At 47.4% G+C, this 17631-nt stretch overlaps 1 protein-coding gene across 1 annotated transcript; it reads right to left on the reverse strand.

Moving 5' to 3' along the window:
• Positions 1–6279: 6279 nt before the first annotated feature.
• On the reverse strand, positions 6280–17493 carry LOC118588020 (histone H4 transcription factor). Its single transcript, XM_036194292.1, has 10 exons — positions 17189–17493; positions 13813–13999; positions 10930–11159; positions 10584–10695; positions 10247–10399; positions 9717–9794; positions 9513–9633; positions 9290–9428; positions 9041–9165; positions 6280–7763 (listed from the first exon to the last, which is right to left on the reverse strand). Exons 2-10 carry the CDS (start codon positions 13988–13990, stop codon positions 7352–7354), a joined length of 1548 nt encoding a protein of 515 aa, XP_036050185.1. The 5' UTR covers positions 13991–13999; positions 17189–17493; the 3' UTR covers positions 6280–7351.
• Between the last annotated feature and the right edge of the window lie 138 nt (positions 17494–17631).

Raw genomic sequence — 17631 nt, forward strand, 5'->3', positions numbered from 1 at the left:
TCTCTCACCCTACAGGCTTGGGCTCTGAGTCCTCAGACAGTGCTGACATTGGCACCCCTCCCCGAACACACACATACACACACACCTTATTTTGGACCTTTCTCAATTACTCTTGGCCCCTTACTGCCCTGTCCTCTGTCTTGGAGGGGTAAGTAGGTTAGCCAGCCAAGACACGTGACTTGAGCTTTTTAGTTCCCACCTGTCACACTGAGAGACAGACAGGAGGGAGGGAGGGAGGCTGCTTAGGCTGCTGCCACTGCTGAGGCTTCTACCAGAGCAGTGGAGAGGAGGTTACTAGCAGTAAAACACCTGCCCTACCCCCACGCTAAGCCTCTCTACAGCCTGGGAAACTAGTGGCCTCTGCAGGGCATGTCCATGCCCCACCCTGTAACTAACTACGAGGTTCATGGGGGTTTGGGATCCAGTTGTTCCCAACTTCCCTTCATCCCCTGTTCCACCTATGGCCATTCCTCAGGATCAGCCTTCCCATTTTCCAGATGGACCTTCCATTCTTCAAGTTAATCGCTCATGACAGACTCTCAGTCCTCCGTGATTGCAGTGTGTGTGTGTGTGTGTGTGTGTGTGTGTGTGTGTGTGTGTGTGTTTGAGATAGGGTCTCAAGTAGTGTGTGTGTGTGGTTTGAGATAGGGTCTTACTTAGTGTAGATGTCTGTATTTGAGATAGGGTCTCAAGTAGTGTGTGTGTCTGTGTGTCTGTGTATGTTTGAGATAGGATCTCATGTAGTGTGTGCGTGTGTGTGTCTGTTTATGTATGTGTGTGAGATAGGGTCTCATGTAGTGTGTATGTGTATGTGTGTGTATGTGTGTGTGCTTGATATCAGGTCTCACGTACTCGGGCTGTTGCTGAGGCTGACTTTGACCAGACTTCATGCTACCACCCCTTGAATACACTTATTACAGATGTATGTCACCAGGTCTAACGGGTGCATTTATTGAAAACTACTATAAACCAGACACATTTTTCTTGGCTAATCTTAGTATCTATATGAGGCAGGTTTTTTTGTTTTGTTGAGACAGGGTCTCACTATGTAGCTTTGGCTGGACTAGAACTTGCTACACAGGCCAAGCTGGCTTGGAACTCCCTAAGTAGACCAGGCTGGCCTTAAACTTCTAGGGATCTGATCTGCATATGAGGCAGGTTTTACAAGCTTCCTTTGGAGAAAAGAATATGAGAAATAGGAAAAATTAATAATATGATCAAGGGACAGGCATAGCAAATCCAAAAGACAGGCTTTGGAACCCAAAGTCTCTGCTTTTACTCACTCTAATTGGTCATCTCAGAATCTTATTCCCAAATGGACCTGGGTTCCACACAGCCCAAGCTGGTCTTGAACTCACTATATAGCCCAGGATGCCTTGAGCTCCTGATCCTCTTGTCTCTACCTCCCAAGTATTAGGGTTATTGCAGGGCTGGTGATGGAGACCAGGCCTGGGAGCCACCTGAGCAAGTACACTACCAACTGGACTCTACCATCTTCAGCCCTTTTATTAATCCTAATTATCCCTTTTCATGTTTAAAAAAAAATTAATGAATACATAATATTTGCCATATTTAAATTTTTAAATTGTGTTTATTATTGTGAGTGTAAGCAAGTTCCTGTGCCAGGGAGCTCATGTGGAGGTCAGAGAACAACTTTTAGGAGTCGCTTTTCTCCATTGTGGGTTCCAAATATCAGATGAGATACTCAGGTCACAAAGCACTTTTACTCATGGACCATCTCACCAGTCCAGTACTCCAACACACTTAGATAATGTACAATGATCTTACAAGATGTCTTAGTCACTCCTCTGTTGCTGTGAAGAGACACTGTGACCAAAGCAACTCTTACAAAAATAAAGCATTTAATTGGGGGCTTGCTTACAGTTTCAGAGGTTTAGTCTCCATTATCATCATGGCAGAGAACATGGGGCAGGTAAGTGTGGTGCTAGAGAAGTAGTTGAGAGAGACATACTGATCCTCAAGCAGAGAGAGAGATCCAGACCTGGCCTGGCATGAGCTTTTTAAAACCTCCATACCCACCCCCAATGACACATTTCCTCCAACAAGGCCACACCTCCCAATCCTTCTGAAATAGTGCCACTCCCTGGTGACTAAGCATTCAAGTATATGAGCCTATGGGAGCTGTTCTTACTGAAACCATATCAGAGTAATGGCATATATTATCTCCTCATATATTTATCATTTCTTTTTGGGGTAGGATATCCAGTCTACTAGCTTTTTTTAATATCTGATTACTGATATCCACAGTCTACTGTGTTATAACACATCAGAAAATATTTTCTCTGGGCTGAGGGCATAATTCAGTGGTTCAACCCCCAGCACCACACACAATGGTTTTCTTTTGCTATCGCACCCTTACCTGTTGACCATCCTCTCTCCATCCCCACCATCCCAACCCCATTGTTCTTCCTCTTAAGTACATTCTCCATCTCTAAGCTTCATCAGGATCCTCAACACAGCATAGCTGACCAGGCATGGTGGCACATTCCTGTAGTCCTGGCACTGAGATGAGGAGGATCCTGAGTTCAAGGATGCCCTTTTGATTCTCAAGAACAGATCATATATTTTCATCCCCCAGGTCATGCTGTCCATGGTTCAGGAGCATTTTCTTTCCCCAGAACAATCCCCTACTTCTTGGCAAAGGAGAAGCCACATTTATTGCACACCTACTATGTGTTAGGAACAGAGCCCAGAGAAAAACCCTCGTGTTCCTTTCTATGTAAAAATGTACTCAACAAACAGCCATTTCTGAGCTGAGTGTGGAGAGACACACCTATGATCCCAGCAGTAGGGAGGCAGAAATAGGAGGATCGGGAGTTCAAGGTCATCCTCACTTCACAGTGAATTTGAAGTCAGCCTTGGTCAAAACCAGGGCTAGCGAGATGGCTCAGGTGGTAAAGGCACTTGCCACCAAGCCTGACACCTGAGTTTGAGCCCCAGAAGCCACATGAATGAGAACTGACTCCCACAAATTAAGACTGATTTCCATGTGCATGCTGTACTGCGTGCACACACACACACAATATAATGTAAAACAAAATAAAAATAAAATTCTTTAGAATGTAACCAGATCTTTCAACCTCCTTTTGAGGTTAGTATTATCTTTCAGCATTTCAGACAAGAAAACCAAGACCCAGAAATATGAGTTTCGGGACTGGAGAGATGGCTCAGAGGTTGAGAGCACTCACTGGCTGCTCTTCCAGAGATCCTGAGTTCAATTCTCAGCAACCACATGGTGACTCACAACCATCTGTAATGAGATCTGGTGCCCTCTTCTGGCATGCACGGATAAGTGCAGGCAGAACATTGTATACATAAATTTTTTAAAAAAGAAAAGAAATATAAGGTTCAACTATGAGGTGACACATTTAGTATGATGATCCAGCTATTCAAATCCAGGGCTTAGTGACTCTACACTATTTCTAATATGTCAAACTTCTTTGTCCTATTATCACCTTCCCATCTTAATTGCTTTGTGAATGCTGTACACTCTACCAATTCCTCCCCTTTTCAATAAAGAAGATCCACCTCCATCCCCCTAATATTCTTTCATTCTAGGATGTGAACCTTTCTAATTTGGCAGACCCTCCCAGAAAATACACTCCTAAGATAGACCTTGTAACTTACCAACAGTGGTTGACAGACTTTAGTGTATGCCTCAAATCCCCTAGAGGGTTTAAGACTCAAGAGTGCTGGGTTCAGCCAGGCAGTGGTGGCGCACGCCTTTAATCCCAGCACTCGGGAGGCAGAGCCAGGAGGATCTCTTTGAGTTCGAGGCCAGCCTGGTCTCCAAAGGGAGTTCCAGGAAAGGCGCAAAGCTACACAGAGAAACCCTGTCTCAATAAAAGAGTGCTGGGTGCTGGGTTCCACTCCAGGGTTTCTGATTTACTATCTAGAGTGGGTCTTTGCTTAGCGTGGACCTCATTATCCCTAGAATAAAGCCATCTACCAAGAGTTTTGTAATGTTTGAATGGATCCTCCCCACTTCCCCAAATAATTATCTGCCTATTCCCTAAGATTTATCTTTGTCCCCACTCCCCACAATGAAGCAGTTTACTTCCAAGGCAGATTTCCTAGGGCCAGACAGGTCAGGGTTGATAATTCTCAGCTTAGTGCTAGGTGTTAATCTAACAACAGGTTGCTCTGGACAGGGATTTGTGTGAGAAGCAGTTGGAAAAGGAGTGTGGTGGGGTCCAGTGGGTTCCGGAAAGAACTCAGTGTCCAGTTCTGTGTCCAGCACCCAGTTTCTTCGTCCACTGTGACCTCTTGCCCACCAGCCTTTTACATTTGCTTGTGAAGGAGAGGTCCCTCTGCTGGCCACTTGGGGAGGTGCTGCTTAGAACTGAAAGGGGAGGACTTGCTCCATGCGGGATTACAGCAGCCAAATTAATCCTCTCTTCCTTGGCTCCCCAACAGGCAAGAAGTGGTGGCTATGGAGAGGTGTCTATCATTACCTTCCTTGGACTATGACTTGACCATCTGCAGAGACAAGGTCTTGCTTTTACTCTTTTGGGGGCCTGCCACCCAGCTCCCAAATAAATACACAGAGTCTTTTTTTTTTTTTTTTGGAGCTGAGGATCGAACCCCGGGCCTTGCGCTTGCTAGGCAAGCATTCTACCACTGGGCTAAATCCCCAACCCAAGGTCTTGCTTTTAAAGAGAGTCTCAGCCGCCTTCATCTGCCTCCTGAGTGCTGGGATTAAAGGCGTGCGCCACCTCGCCTGGCTCCAACGTAGTAATTCAAGTAAAGTGCTTAAATGAGTGTTCTACCACTGACCCCTGAAGCAGCATTTCTCTCTCTCCTGTTATATGACACTATTCCCTTTGATGAGAAAGAAGTGAGGGGTTCTCTGAAGCTGCAGAACGTAGAGTTCTTTGCAAGTCTCTTTAAAACAGATGTTTATTAATTTCTTGAAGATGTTTATTTATTGTGTATTCAGTGTTCTGCCTGCATGTGTTCCTGCAAGCCAGAAGAGGGCACCAGATCTCATTACAGATGGTTGCGATCCACCGTGTGGGTGCTGGGAATTGAACTGAGGACCTAAGAAGAGCAGCCAGTGCTCTTAACTGCTGAGTCATCTCTCCAGCCCCTATTTTTATTAATTTATGTGTATGGGTGTTTTGTCTGCATGCATGTCTGTGCACCATATGCATGCTTGGTGCTCACAGAGGCCAGAAGAGGGTATCAGATCTCTTGAAACTGGAGTTATAAGATGGTTGTGAGCTGCCTGTGTGGGTGCTGGGAATTGAACCTGAATCCTCTGGAAGAACAGCAAGTACTCTTTACCACTGAGCCATCTCTCCAGCCCTGCATATATGTTACTATTAGTTTTATTTTCTGTTACTGTGACAAAATATCCCCCTAAAAGCACCCTAGGGGACAAAGGGTTAATTTGGCTCATAATTCCAAGTTACAATCCAAGCATTTCAGGGAAGTCAGGGTAGCAGGAAGTTGACCCCCATGCAGTCGAGAGCAGAGAAGGAATGCATACAACCAGTACAGTTGCTACTAGTACTCAGTTCTTTCTCTACAGGGCAGCTTCAGGAGAGCACTTGAATATTAATGAATAAGCAGTGGTGAGGACTGTTTATTAAAAAAAATGAAGAGAATGGCTGACCATGTACTGCAGACTAGTAGAGCCAGCAAAGGGCAATATGCTGAGGAATGGCTGAACAGGTTAGGGATCTGAGTGCTGATCCCCAGCATTTACACAAAAGCTACAAACAGGATGATGTCAGTAACTAGCTGTGCAACAAGGTCAGGGACAGGCAAATTCCTGGAGCTCACTGGACAACCAGTCTAGCCAGCAGGTGAGTTTAGGGCTCAGTGAAACTGTCTCAAAAAATTAAGTGGACATCAGTGACACTGACCTCTGGCCTCCACACACATGCTCACACAATTGCACACCATGTACCTGCAGACACAAACACACACTCACATATACACGTTTGTTTTTTAAGACAGGGTTTCTCTGTGTAGCTCTGGCTATACTGGAACTCACTCTGTAGACCAGGCTGGTTTTGAACGCAGAGATCCACCTGCCTCTGCCTGCTGGGATTAAAGGAGTGTGACATCATGCCCAGCCAATTTAAACTTAAAAAAAAAAAAAAAAAGGTTCTTATTTTGAGGAGTTTCAACTTCTCTAAGACTCCAATGGCAGAGGTTGGAGAGATGGCTAAGCAGTTAATATTACTTATTGCTCTTGCAAAAACTCGGATTCAGTTCCTAGCACCCACATGGTAGTTCACGGCTGTCTGTAACTTCAGTTCCAGAGGATCAGTCACCCCCTTTTGACCTCCATGGGCCAAAGATATACTTACAAGCAGGCAAAACCCTCATAGACATAAAATAAAATGAACATATATGTGCAATATACATAAGAATTTTTTAATTCAATGAAAATAGATCCACTCTCTAGGAAAATGTATTAGACACATTTTCTCGCTTGATTCCTGGCCCTTGAGTACTCGGCATTCTCTAAGTGACCTCCCAACCCACCTCTACAGATTCCTGTGCAGTCCCAGAACCCCAAGCGGCACAGAGTTCTAATTAGGACTGAGGAGTAGTCCTGTCCTTCATCTCCCTTCTGTGACATTGCCAGTATTCACTCACGGACAAGTACTTAAGGCCACCTTCCACAATGCTGGTAGATGCCCTGAAAGCAATGGACAGACTCCACAATGGGTACATGACAGTTAAAGAAACCATCTTGGGCAGTAAAGGGGCAAGCCTATTTATTATCAGCCCCACTTCTAGACAGTTGTATCTCTGTTACCTAGCTAACTGCCACCAAATTTGAGAAATAAGTAACAACCCCAAGTGGTTTTTTTATTACCAAAAAACAACTGTCATACATATACAGTGTCTCCAATCTTGTCCCTGAAGATAACCCAGAGTCCCCAGAATGTGAAAGGAAACCTTGAGAGAAATGGTACCTGGCCTCAAAGCTTAACTTAGCGTGAGAAAGCGGCTCCCATAAGGAGCTCATCATCCCTGGGCCAACGGACCCCTAAAGATAGGAATGGATGTGGACGAATTTTACTCACTGTCCAGCATGCCAAGGGAGTGTGTGTCAACCTGGTAACAGCTCCTCTACTGAGAACATACATGTCGGGTTTCTTCAATGAGTCCAAATCCTCAGGCCCCCACAAAGAACAGTGGGGGAGGGGATTACTCAGAGTCTTTACAATGCTGCTGCCAGAGTCAGAGGGAACACACTGTCCTCAGCACCACTTCTAAAGGCATCCAAAAACAAAGCTGCCCATCAGGGGCACTGCTGCCTGCCTGCCTCAAACTCCAGGATCTGGAGGAGTGGTCAGGCTCTCCAGCCTCATACCATCTGAACCTCTGGCTGCTCAGGTATTCCTTGAAGCTTTTCCATCTCTCTGGAGGATAGTTCAGAGACTGGTGGGGGCTCTCCTGGGGCTTCAGACAGCACATAGTAGACAATTTCTCGCTGGCCTTGGCTGTCTGTCTGATTGACCATATGGATGGCAGAACTGGGGTTGTCCTGAGAAGCCGAGATGGCTGTCCCCTCATCCCTATCTTCCTCTTCTGTCTCTTCCTCAGGTCCTGGCCCCCCTAGCACTGTTTCCAGAACGATGCCTTGCAGGCTGCTCTCACTCAGTGCCCCTCCTGGATCCGAGCCCTGGCGGAGCTGCTGGAGAAGCTGCTGCGTCAGCTCCACGCTCTCATAGCGCACGAGCTGGAGCCGCATGTAACCGTCCTCATGCTCCTTGTACCTGGAGGAGGAGAAGGCAGCAGACCAGGAGAGGGTGAAGAGACGGACTGGAGACAGAGGGCGAGACACAAGCATGCGAGCTGGAAGAAGTCTCAGGAGTCTATGTGACGGAGCTGAAGATGAAGAAAAGGTTTCTAATGGAGTATGTAGAAGAAAGGGTCAGGAGAGGCCTCAAAATGGAAAAATTAATGCAGACGCCCAACCCAATAGACACTGACTGACTGGCTTTGTAATAGGGCAGAGTGTCAAAGTGCATGAGAAGGCCATGGAGCTGAAAGTCAGGGCCCTTAGCCTTGATTCTCGCTCTGGCTGCAGAACTTTTGGTGTTATTTGTTGAATCTGAAACCAAGCTTTCATTAGAAAAGTCACAGCCTTGCATGGTGGCACATGCCTATAATCCATTAGAGACAGAGACAGGTGGATCTCTGTGAGTTCAAGGCCAGCCAGGGCTATGTGGAGATCCTGTCTCAAAAACAAACAAGAGCAGCGGCGGTGGTGGCGCACGCCTGTAATCCCAGCACTCGGGAGGCAGAGGCAGGTAGATCTCTGTGAGTTCGAGGCCAGCCTGGTCTAAAGAGCTAGTCCAGGACAGGCTCCAAAGCTACACAGAGAGACCCTGTCTTGAAAAACAAAACAAAACAAATAAATAAGAGCATGGTAGCACACCATTAATCAATCCTAGCACTCAAGAGGCAGAAGCAGGCAGATCTCAGTGAGTTCAAGGCCAACCTGGTCTACAAAGAGTTCCAGAACAAGAACAAAAATAAATAAAAACCAATCTTTGCTCCACCACTATTTTTTTTGTTTTTGTTTTTTTGAGACAGGGTTTCTCTGTGTAGCTTTGGTGCCTGTCCTGGACCTCACTCTGTAGACCAGGCTGGCCTCAAACTCACAGAGATCCGCCTGGCTCTGCCTCCAAGCTGGGATTAGAGGTGTACACCACCACCACCTGGCTCCCCACCACTATTTTTAAGGTTGAGTCTAAAAATAGACGGTAGGCATCAAAGTACCATAAAATTCAAAGTCGTTTTTCTTCCCTGTTAAAAAATCTGTCACATGGCTCAGAGTGTGAAATGCTTGCCATGCACACCTTACGACCGGAGTTCAGTATCTGGAACCCACCCAAGGAGAGAAACAACTCCACAAGCATGTCTCAACCTCCAGAGGAGCACTGGCAGTCACACACACACACACACACACACACACACACACACACACACACACACTAAACAAAACCAAGGCAAGCCTATGCGTCTGTGCGGAGAGATGCAGACATACCGAAAACGCGGGTGTCCTGAGGGCCACTTGAACTGGTGCTTCTTGCGAAGGTGCACAGTGAGGTTGTTGCCACGTGTGAAGCACTTGTCACAGACATGACATTTGTACCTTGGCTCTGAGTCTCCCTATGAGGACAGGAGAAGGCAGTGAGGTAAGCTCTTCACTCCCACTCCTGAGAGCCCTCGCCCCACGGCCCAGTCGCCCCACGGCCCAGTCGCCCAGCGGCCCAGTCGCTCCGCAGCCACACACCTCATGTACTTTGCGGTGATGGGACTTGACAGAGCTGAGGGACCGAGCACTGAAGCTGCAGTTCTCGAACTCACACCTGTAGGCTGACTCCGTGCTGTGGGTGTCCAGGTGCTTCCGGAGGTCAATCAGGTTCTTGCAGCTGCCAGGAGAAATCAGGAGGGGTTGAAGAGCATAGGGAACCCTGAAACTTGAGCCCTACATTTTGACCCCCGGGTCCCCTTACCTGTAGTCACAACAATCACATTTAAAGGGCCGGTCATCACTGTGTCGAAAGCGCATGTGATTTCGGAGGGAGGAAGGCAGTGGGCAGGTCATGTCACACAAAGGGCATTTATAGTGATTCACTGAGGAGCAGAGAAGAAGCTATGATCTGTGGACTCACAGGACCCCGAAGAGAGGGCAAGGAGGCTGGGTGCAGGCCACTCACCATGATTCCGCATGTGGTCCCGCAACAGCCTCTCTGTGGCAAATCTCTTGGAACAGTGAGAGCACTGGAAACGCTGCTCTGGGGGAGCGCAGAACAAAGGGCGACTGAAGAAAGGGGGGGCAGAGGAGAGGGGACCATCCCAGACAGAGGGACCCGACCACCCAAGGGGCGAAGGGAAGCTACGGATGGGATGTGGAGTCCAGACCTGAGTTAGAAGCCCAGCTTTACCACTTACTAGCTGTGTGATCTCAGGAAAGTGACTTAACCTCTCTGAGCCTCAGTTTCCTCATCTGTAAAAGGGGACTAAGAAGCCTGCCTCATGGGGCTGTTGTGAGGATTCCTGAGATGACTGACTGATACCACAAACAGTAAGTGTGTTTGTGTCTAAGAGAAATCTAGGAGGCGCCTGATCCCAAAGGAGAGGAGGACCAGGGTACACATCTCCGCAGCAGCCACCTCCCCTGTGAACACACTCATCTTCATTTTCAGTAGGATAGCCCACACTCTCCCTCTTCTTTCCAACTGCTTACGGTCCAGTGAGGTCTGGCGCCGGATGTGATCTAAGAACTTGGTGTTGTTGGCAAACATGCCCCCACAGGTGGGGCAGGCCACCACCTTCTCCTGGGTGTGGCTGCGGAGATGTTCTCGGAGCTTACACCGGTCCTTGAAGGTACAGGTACAGCCTGGGAAGGAAGATCTGATCATGTTCTATCCCTAAATCCTCTTCCCCAACAATTTGGCTCTGGTACCAAGTTCTCCAGCCAGTAGCCTGCTTTGTCTTGCAGGACTGGTCCCATCCCTGGCTCCTCTAGACCCGTAACCCCTCCAGAGTATCAACCAGAGGCCAGAGCAGACGGGTGGTCCTACCTCTCCAGCCACACAGCACCACATGGTTGTCCTTGCTGACTGCTTGGTATTCACAGCACAGGCTGTGCGCATCCACGTGCCGATAGAACCACTCAGGGTTGTCGAAGGTGCTCTGTGCAGGACAACTCAGGTGAGGATCAAGAGTGTTTAGGGACTCTCACCCATATCAAAGGGGCTTCTTGCTCTCTCTCTAACTCACTTGTGGGAACGGGAGAGTTTTAAGATAAAGCAGTTATACCAGAACAGAGGGGGACACTACAGGAGTCTCAAAACTATAAGGTACCCCAGAAAGATCGAGTCCAGGTCCCCAGCCTCCTTCTACCCGTTTCTGGCACTGTCTGCTGACCTCACAATGTTCCCACAGACACAGGAAATGGTCAGGGATGTCAGGGATGACGTTCCGGCTCTGGAAGTCCAGGATGCAGGGGCTGAGGTCAGCTTGGCTTTGCAAGGCTTGCAGCCCCCACTGTTTCAGCTTGGTGTGGTAGCAGTGAAAGTAGACGTGGCGGATGAGGTCGGCAGAGCTGTCCAGAGGGCAAAAGCCACACCCCTGCCACAAGCAGGAGAACTCTTCCTCTGCAGAAAGGGTTAGAAGAATGGTCTCACACTTCCCAAGGCTCAGTTTACTTTCCATCTCAGACATTAAGCAGGACTCTGACCAAGTTACCAGTTCATTCAGTATGTAACCATGCTAATGACTTTCAGCTGCATCAGGTGTCAGGGGTCCCAGTCCTTGTCCTCACATGGCTTTCAGTCGGAGAAGATTAAGTAAACACATCTACAAAACTCCAACTAGTGGCAACGGATATGGGGTAAGGTCCATGGCAGCAGACAAGTATTGCAGAGCTAGGTGTGCTGGCTCTGATCTATAAGGCCAGTACTCAAGGGCATTAGGCTGGCCAACTGCCATGATCTCGAGGCCAACCAGGGCTAGAGAGTAAGACCCTGCCACAAACGAAGTGTTAAACAGAAGTAGCAAAGCTGACTGAAGTTAGAAAGAGTCCTGCATTAAGAGTGGATGTAAGAGAGGTGTAGTCTAGGCTGAGATTAAGACCTTGGGAGTCAGAGACCCAGGAAGAACAAGTCAGGGTATCCTTAGCAAGTCCACAGCCTCTGCTCAGTTTCTCCCGGTCCCTGAGGAAGATAGGGCCTGCCAACACAGGTTTTCCAGTTCTCTTTTACCTTCTAACTGCTTATTTCCAGACAGGCCACTATTTAGTTCAATCCACTTCCTGTGACTCCAGCACCTCTAACTAAGCACCACATTTTCAATGTTTGACAGGAATTTGCTTATTTTGAAAAGCTGAAACTTCAGAAAGTAAAACCATCCCTTAATTTCACTTTTGTGTATTATTTGACCTTGAAAACAGGTCTGGTATACAACTATGGCAATCCCAGAATCTCAGCAGGATCAGGACTTCCTGATATATAACAAGTTTAGGTCAGTCAGGGCTACATGAGATTCTATCAAAAAGAAGAAAAAAGGAGGGCTGGAGAGATGGCTCAGTGGTTAAGAGCACTGACTGCTCTTCCAAAGAACCCAAGTTCAATTCCCAGCACCTACATGGCAGCTCACAACTGTCTGTAACTCCAGTGCCAAAGGATCTGACACCTTCACACCAGTGCACATAAAATAAATTTAAATAAATTATAAATTTTAAAAAAAGATGAAGAAAAAAGGAGTAAACAGAAAGAGAGGAGCGTTTCAGAGTACACTGAACAAAGCTGCTCAATTACTCTCTTAGCTATGATGTGCAGTTACACTATAAATGTGCTCCAAACCCTGTGTGGTGGCTCATGTTAGTAATCCCAGCATTTGGGAGGACTTCGGTGGAGGAAGTTAGTCTGGATTACTGAGATCTGTCTCAGACATAAACAGGGAAGGAGATGGCTCAAGTGTTAACTGTACTTGGTGCTCTTGCAGAGGACCAGCTTTTGGTTCCCACGTGATGGCTTACAACCAAGTTCAAGGGAATTCAACATCCTCTTCTACCTCTGCAGGCACCAGGCACACTCATGGTACACATACACACGAGGGCAAAACATTTAGACACGTAAAACAAAACAAATAAATCTAAACAAAAAATATAAATAATAAGTTAATAAAAAGGGAAAGGCCCATGCCTTTAATCTCAGCACTTGGGAGGCAGAGGTAGGCAGATCTTTGTGAGTTAGAAGCCAGCCTGATCTATCGAGCAAGGTCCAGAACAGCTGAGGCTACCAAGAGAAAGCCTGTCTCAAAAAACCCACACCCACAAAAAAAAAAAAAAAAAAAAAAAAAAAGGAAAAAATGGGGGGGGGGGGAAGGAAGGAAGGAAAAAAAAAGGGAGGTAGGGCATGGTGACACCCACCTTTATCCCAGTACTTGGGAGGCACAGGCAGCAGGATACCTTTAACTTCAACACTAAGATCTCTATGAATTCAAGGCAAGTATGGTCTATATAGTGAATTTCACACCAGCCAAGAATCCAGTGAGTCCCTATCTCAAATAAATGGGGAAAAGAGGCAGCAAGGTGGCTCACCAGGTAAAGGCACTTACTGCCAAGCCTAATAATCTGAGTTTGATCCTCAGAACCCACATGGTGGAAAAAAAGGATGGACTCCCACAAGCTGTCCTCTGACCTCTACACATATGCCATGGTGTGCTCACACATTACACACACATACAAAATAAACAAATAAAAATGTCCCCCCAAAAAATGTTTAAGGGACAAGGTCTAGCAAGCTGGGCAGTGGTGGTACACACCTTTAATTTCAGCACTTGGGAGGCAGAGGCAGGGGGATCTCTGTGAGTTCAAGGCCAGCCTGGTCTACAAAGTGAGTTCCAGGACAGGCTCCAAAGCTACACAGAGAAACCCTGTCTCAACCCCACTCCCCCCCCCCCCCCACACTAAGATGTTTAGCAGGTAAAAGAGCCAGTGTCAAGCCTGATGACATGGGGCCTACAACAGCGGAAGGAAGAACTGACTCCTACAAGTTGTCCTATGATCCCCAAATTTGAGCCATGGCATGCATGTGCTCACATACACATATACACACAAAATCACAAACTGCTTCTAATGGTAATCATTCTTTACATCCTGGTTGACTGAATTCTCTAGAAATGACTTCACAATGCTTTATGAACAAAGAAGAAAGCGTAATTAAAAATATAAACCTGTTTCCCCAGCTGCCCTCCTTTTTAGGAGTCAGATTTTTCACCTGAGCTTGAGCTTTCCTGTTCCCTTACCTAGTGGGTCCTCTTCTTCTTCTTCTTCTTCCTCCTTGGAGCCATGCATGTGCTGCTGCAGATGCTGAGTGACATGCTCAAAGAACTCCTCCATGGCTGAACACACAAAGGAGCAGGACCCCCATTCACACTGGAGCCCCAGGTTCTCTTTCCGGGGAATCTTTCCAGGAGGCGACATGGCTTTTATCTTAAAGAAAGGAGAAGTCCAGAGCTGTAAGATGGTGCTCCAGTGCCGCCAGAGGCAAAGAGTGGACAGGCAGCCTGCTGAGAGCTGGCAGGTATTTTCAGTATCCTGTGCGGTTTTTCAGTAAGAATGGACCAGCAGTTTCTCGAGCCCTGGAGGCTATCTGGTTTCCTGGGAAGAGACAACACTGACTACGTGCCAAACACTAAGCTAAACACTTTAACAGACATTTTCTCAAATAGCTTCAGAGCATATTCCCAATGCTCAATTCCAAAGAGAGGGCTACCACCTACGAGTTGTGGGTCTTGGCAAAAATAGGGATAACAAAACTTCTTGTTCTGAACTTCACACTTACTATATGTCAAATACAATACTATTTTGTTAGGCCTGGAGAGATGGCTCACAAAGGAAAAAAAAAAAAAAAAAAAGAAAAAAGAAAAAAAAAAAAAGAGAGAGAGAGAGATGGCTCAGTGGTTTAGAGCCCTGACTACTCTTTCAGAGGACCTGGGTTAGATCCGTAGCACCCTGTGGCTGCTCAAAACCATCTGTACCTCTAGTTCTAGGAATGCAACACCCTCTTCTGTCCTCTTATGGCATTGCTGGATGTGATGAAGACATCCTTGCAGGCAAAACACCTATACACATTAAAGTAAAAATAAATCTCAAGGGTCAGGAGAGATGGCTCAGCGGTTAAGAACACTGGCTGCTCTTCCAGAGGACCCATGTTCAATTCCCAGTGTCTGCATAGTTGCTCACTGCTGTCCAAAACTCCACTTCCAGGAGATACAACACCCTCACACAAACATGCATGTATCATTGCATATAAAATAAAAATAAACAAGTTTTTAAAAACCTACTATTTTGTTGTTGTTTTGGGTATTTTTGGTACTGAGGAGTGAACCTAGGACCTTACACATAGTATTTTGGGACAGGGTCTCCTAAGTGGCCCAGGCTGGCCTTAAACTCTGGAGCAATCCTTCTGCCTCAGACTCCCCAGTAGCTGGGATTATTACAGGTTTGTCCCATCAGACCTAGCCATAGTAAGCACTAAGCATGTATGTGTGGGCAAGCTCTATTGTTCCTCAAGAATCAACCATCTGAGGGTTTTGTTTGTTTGCTTTTACTATAAGGTTTCTTATTGGCCTGGTGCTCACCATGTAGGCTAGACTGGCCAGCCAGTGAGCTCCAAGGACCCTCCTGTCTCTATTCCCAGATAGGATTACAGATAAATACTGACCTTTTTACAAGATAGGGTCTCTATCTTATACCTCTGGCTGTCCTGAAACTCACTATGCAGGCGAGGCTGGCCTTGATCTGTCTGCCTGTTTCCTGAATACTGGGATTAAATGCCTGTGTCACCATTACCTGCTACTGAACTTTTTTCTAATGTGGGCTCTGGAGACCAAACCTAGGGCCTTCTGATGTTTGTGAAACAAGCACTTTACTGGCCACCAGTCTCATATAAGCATTTTATTTGCATCATGTAATTGGTGACACTACCCTATGAGGTAGGCACTATGAAACCTAATGGATAACTAGAAGCTGACAAAGATGAATTAGTTTATCCAAGCCATCTAATGATGGTAGGTAAGGTTAGGCTGAGCCCCAGGTTCATAATCTTATTGCATATAGCCTCCATATGATCCAGAAGCTTTCTTCTTCTTCTTCTTCTTCTTCTTCTTCTTCTTCTTTTTTTTCTTTTGAGACGGGGTTTCTCTGTGTAGCTTTGCGCCTTTCCTGGATCTTGCTCTGTAGTCCAGGCTGGCCTTGAACTCACAGAGATCTGCCTGGCTCTGCCTCCTGAGTGCTGGGATTAAAGGCGTGCCACCACCACCACCACCACCACCACCCGGCAATCCAGAAGCTTTCTATTCCTTACTAGATTATATCATTTAACCTCTTGCCAGACTTTCAATGCCAGACAATCTGTCTTTGCTTTGCCTACCCCATGCTTGACCCCACCACTCCTTTAATGGGGAAATGAAGATTCCACTTGAATGTAGAAACCCTATTTGTTTATGTTCTGTCTTCAGTGTCTATCTTTGTTAAATATTCTTAATAGAATAAATATTTGTTAAATAAAGATGAGAACGGGGTTGGGGATTTGGCTCAGTGGTAGAGCCCTGGGTTCGGTCCTCCGCTCCGACCAAAAAAAAAAAAAAAAAAAAGGTTAGAACAAAGTTAAAAGTTCATGCCAAAATTCTGGGAGGGATGTTAAAAGGGCCGATCTACGGAACAGTGAGATGGCTCAGTGGAGCTGGGCTGCGGCGACGGCGATGGAGCACACCTTCAGTTTCAGCACTTGGAGACAGAGGCAGGCGGATCTCTGTGAGTTCGAGGCCAGCCTGGTCTACAGAGCGAGTTCCCGGAGAGCCAGGACTACACAGAGAAACCCTGTCTCGATAAAGAGAGAGATGGGGGGGCGGGGAGTGTCTCCGTGGGAAAAAAACGAAAACAAAAATGCAAGTTGTTATCCTAGCCTGACAACCTGGGTCTGACCCCAGGAACCCCATAATAATGGGAAGAGTCACTGCACAAAGCTGTACTCTCCACATGCATACCACACACCTTGACGTGTGCGTGCCCTGCCATCACTCACACACACACACACACACACACACACACACACACACACACACACACATTTAAAGAGAGTGGTGGGGTTTGGGGTGATGGTGCTGGCCTTTGAGAGTTTCAGGCCGGTCAGAGCTACAAAGACTGTCTCAAAAAAGAAGCTACCATGTACTACACATCATGTATGTGGGTATGTCTATGCGGAGAAAGGACCAGGCAAATGGATGGAGAAGGGAAATGGAACCAAACTCCTTAGTTTTGTAATCTTAAAGTACTTAACCATGTAAGCCTAACACACTACTAGTTAGCTATAGGTACCCTCGTTTCTGAGCTGGTTTGGGGGTGGGGGTGGGAGGTGGCACCCCACCCACAGGATCCCTAACGTTTCTAACATCTCATCAGTAGTCACAGTAAAACCCCATCCCCTCAACAAGAGAGTACACAGTGTCCTCGGCATCAATGAACTCTGAGCGGTAATCCAGAAAAAGAAAGGCCCAGGTCCTAAGCAAGGACTGCAGACAGGACCTGACGGCTGAACGCGGAGCCAAAACAAAGCGTGCGACCAGGACGATCAGGACACAATAAAGGACCGTAGGCAGGCCCCCAGAGAAAGCTTACCTAGGCGGTGAGGCCCGAGCCAAGCTTCAGAGGATGGCTAGAACTCCCAAGAGGAAGGAGACCGTCCCGGAGCGCCCAGCCTGGAGGGCTTCCCGGAATCAGCGGCGTCAAGCGTGGCGCTGGCCGAGTCCAGCCGCAGCGACCCCTACACCGAGAGCGCGGAGGCTCGGAGCCGGCTCGGACGCCTTCCCAAGCCGCTCCGGGAAGCCTGGCCCTCCGCAGACTCCAGGGAGAGGCCCTAGCCGCCAAGCCACCAAAGCTGCCGGACCCACTCACCGGCAGGAGCCCCCGGCGCCCCACCCACTTCACACCATAGACCCGGAGGCGTTTGAGAGACAACCAGCGACAGCCAATCGCCGCTTTCGAGTCGGCCAACAGCCAATCACCGCCGCGTCTGGCGGAACCCGTGCGCACCAAAACACGGAAGAGGCGGGAACGGTATG

This window comes from Onychomys torridus, chromosome 7 (assembly GCF_903995425.1).
Source record: "Onychomys torridus chromosome 7, mOncTor1.1, whole genome shotgun sequence".
NCBI classification, from domain to species: domain Eukaryota; kingdom Metazoa; phylum Chordata; class Mammalia; order Rodentia; family Cricetidae; genus Onychomys; species Onychomys torridus.

What these genes read in the sequence shown, in the direction of transcription:
- LOC118588020 (XM_036194292.1), bottom strand. Translation starts at nt 13,990, where the DNA reads ATGTCGCCTCCTGGAAAGATTCCCCGGAAAGAGAACCTGGGGCTCCAG. An exon ending in GCGCCAGACCTCACTGGACC is followed by an intron (nt 9,795 to 10,246) that starts GTAAGCAGTTGG and finishes GCGCTCCCCCAG; the next exon opens with AGCAGCGTTTCCAGTGCTCT. An exon ending in TGTGATTGTTGTGACTACAG is followed by an intron (nt 9,429 to 9,512) that starts GTAAGGGGACCC and finishes TTCTCCTGGCAG; the next exon opens with CTGCAAGAACCTGATTGACC.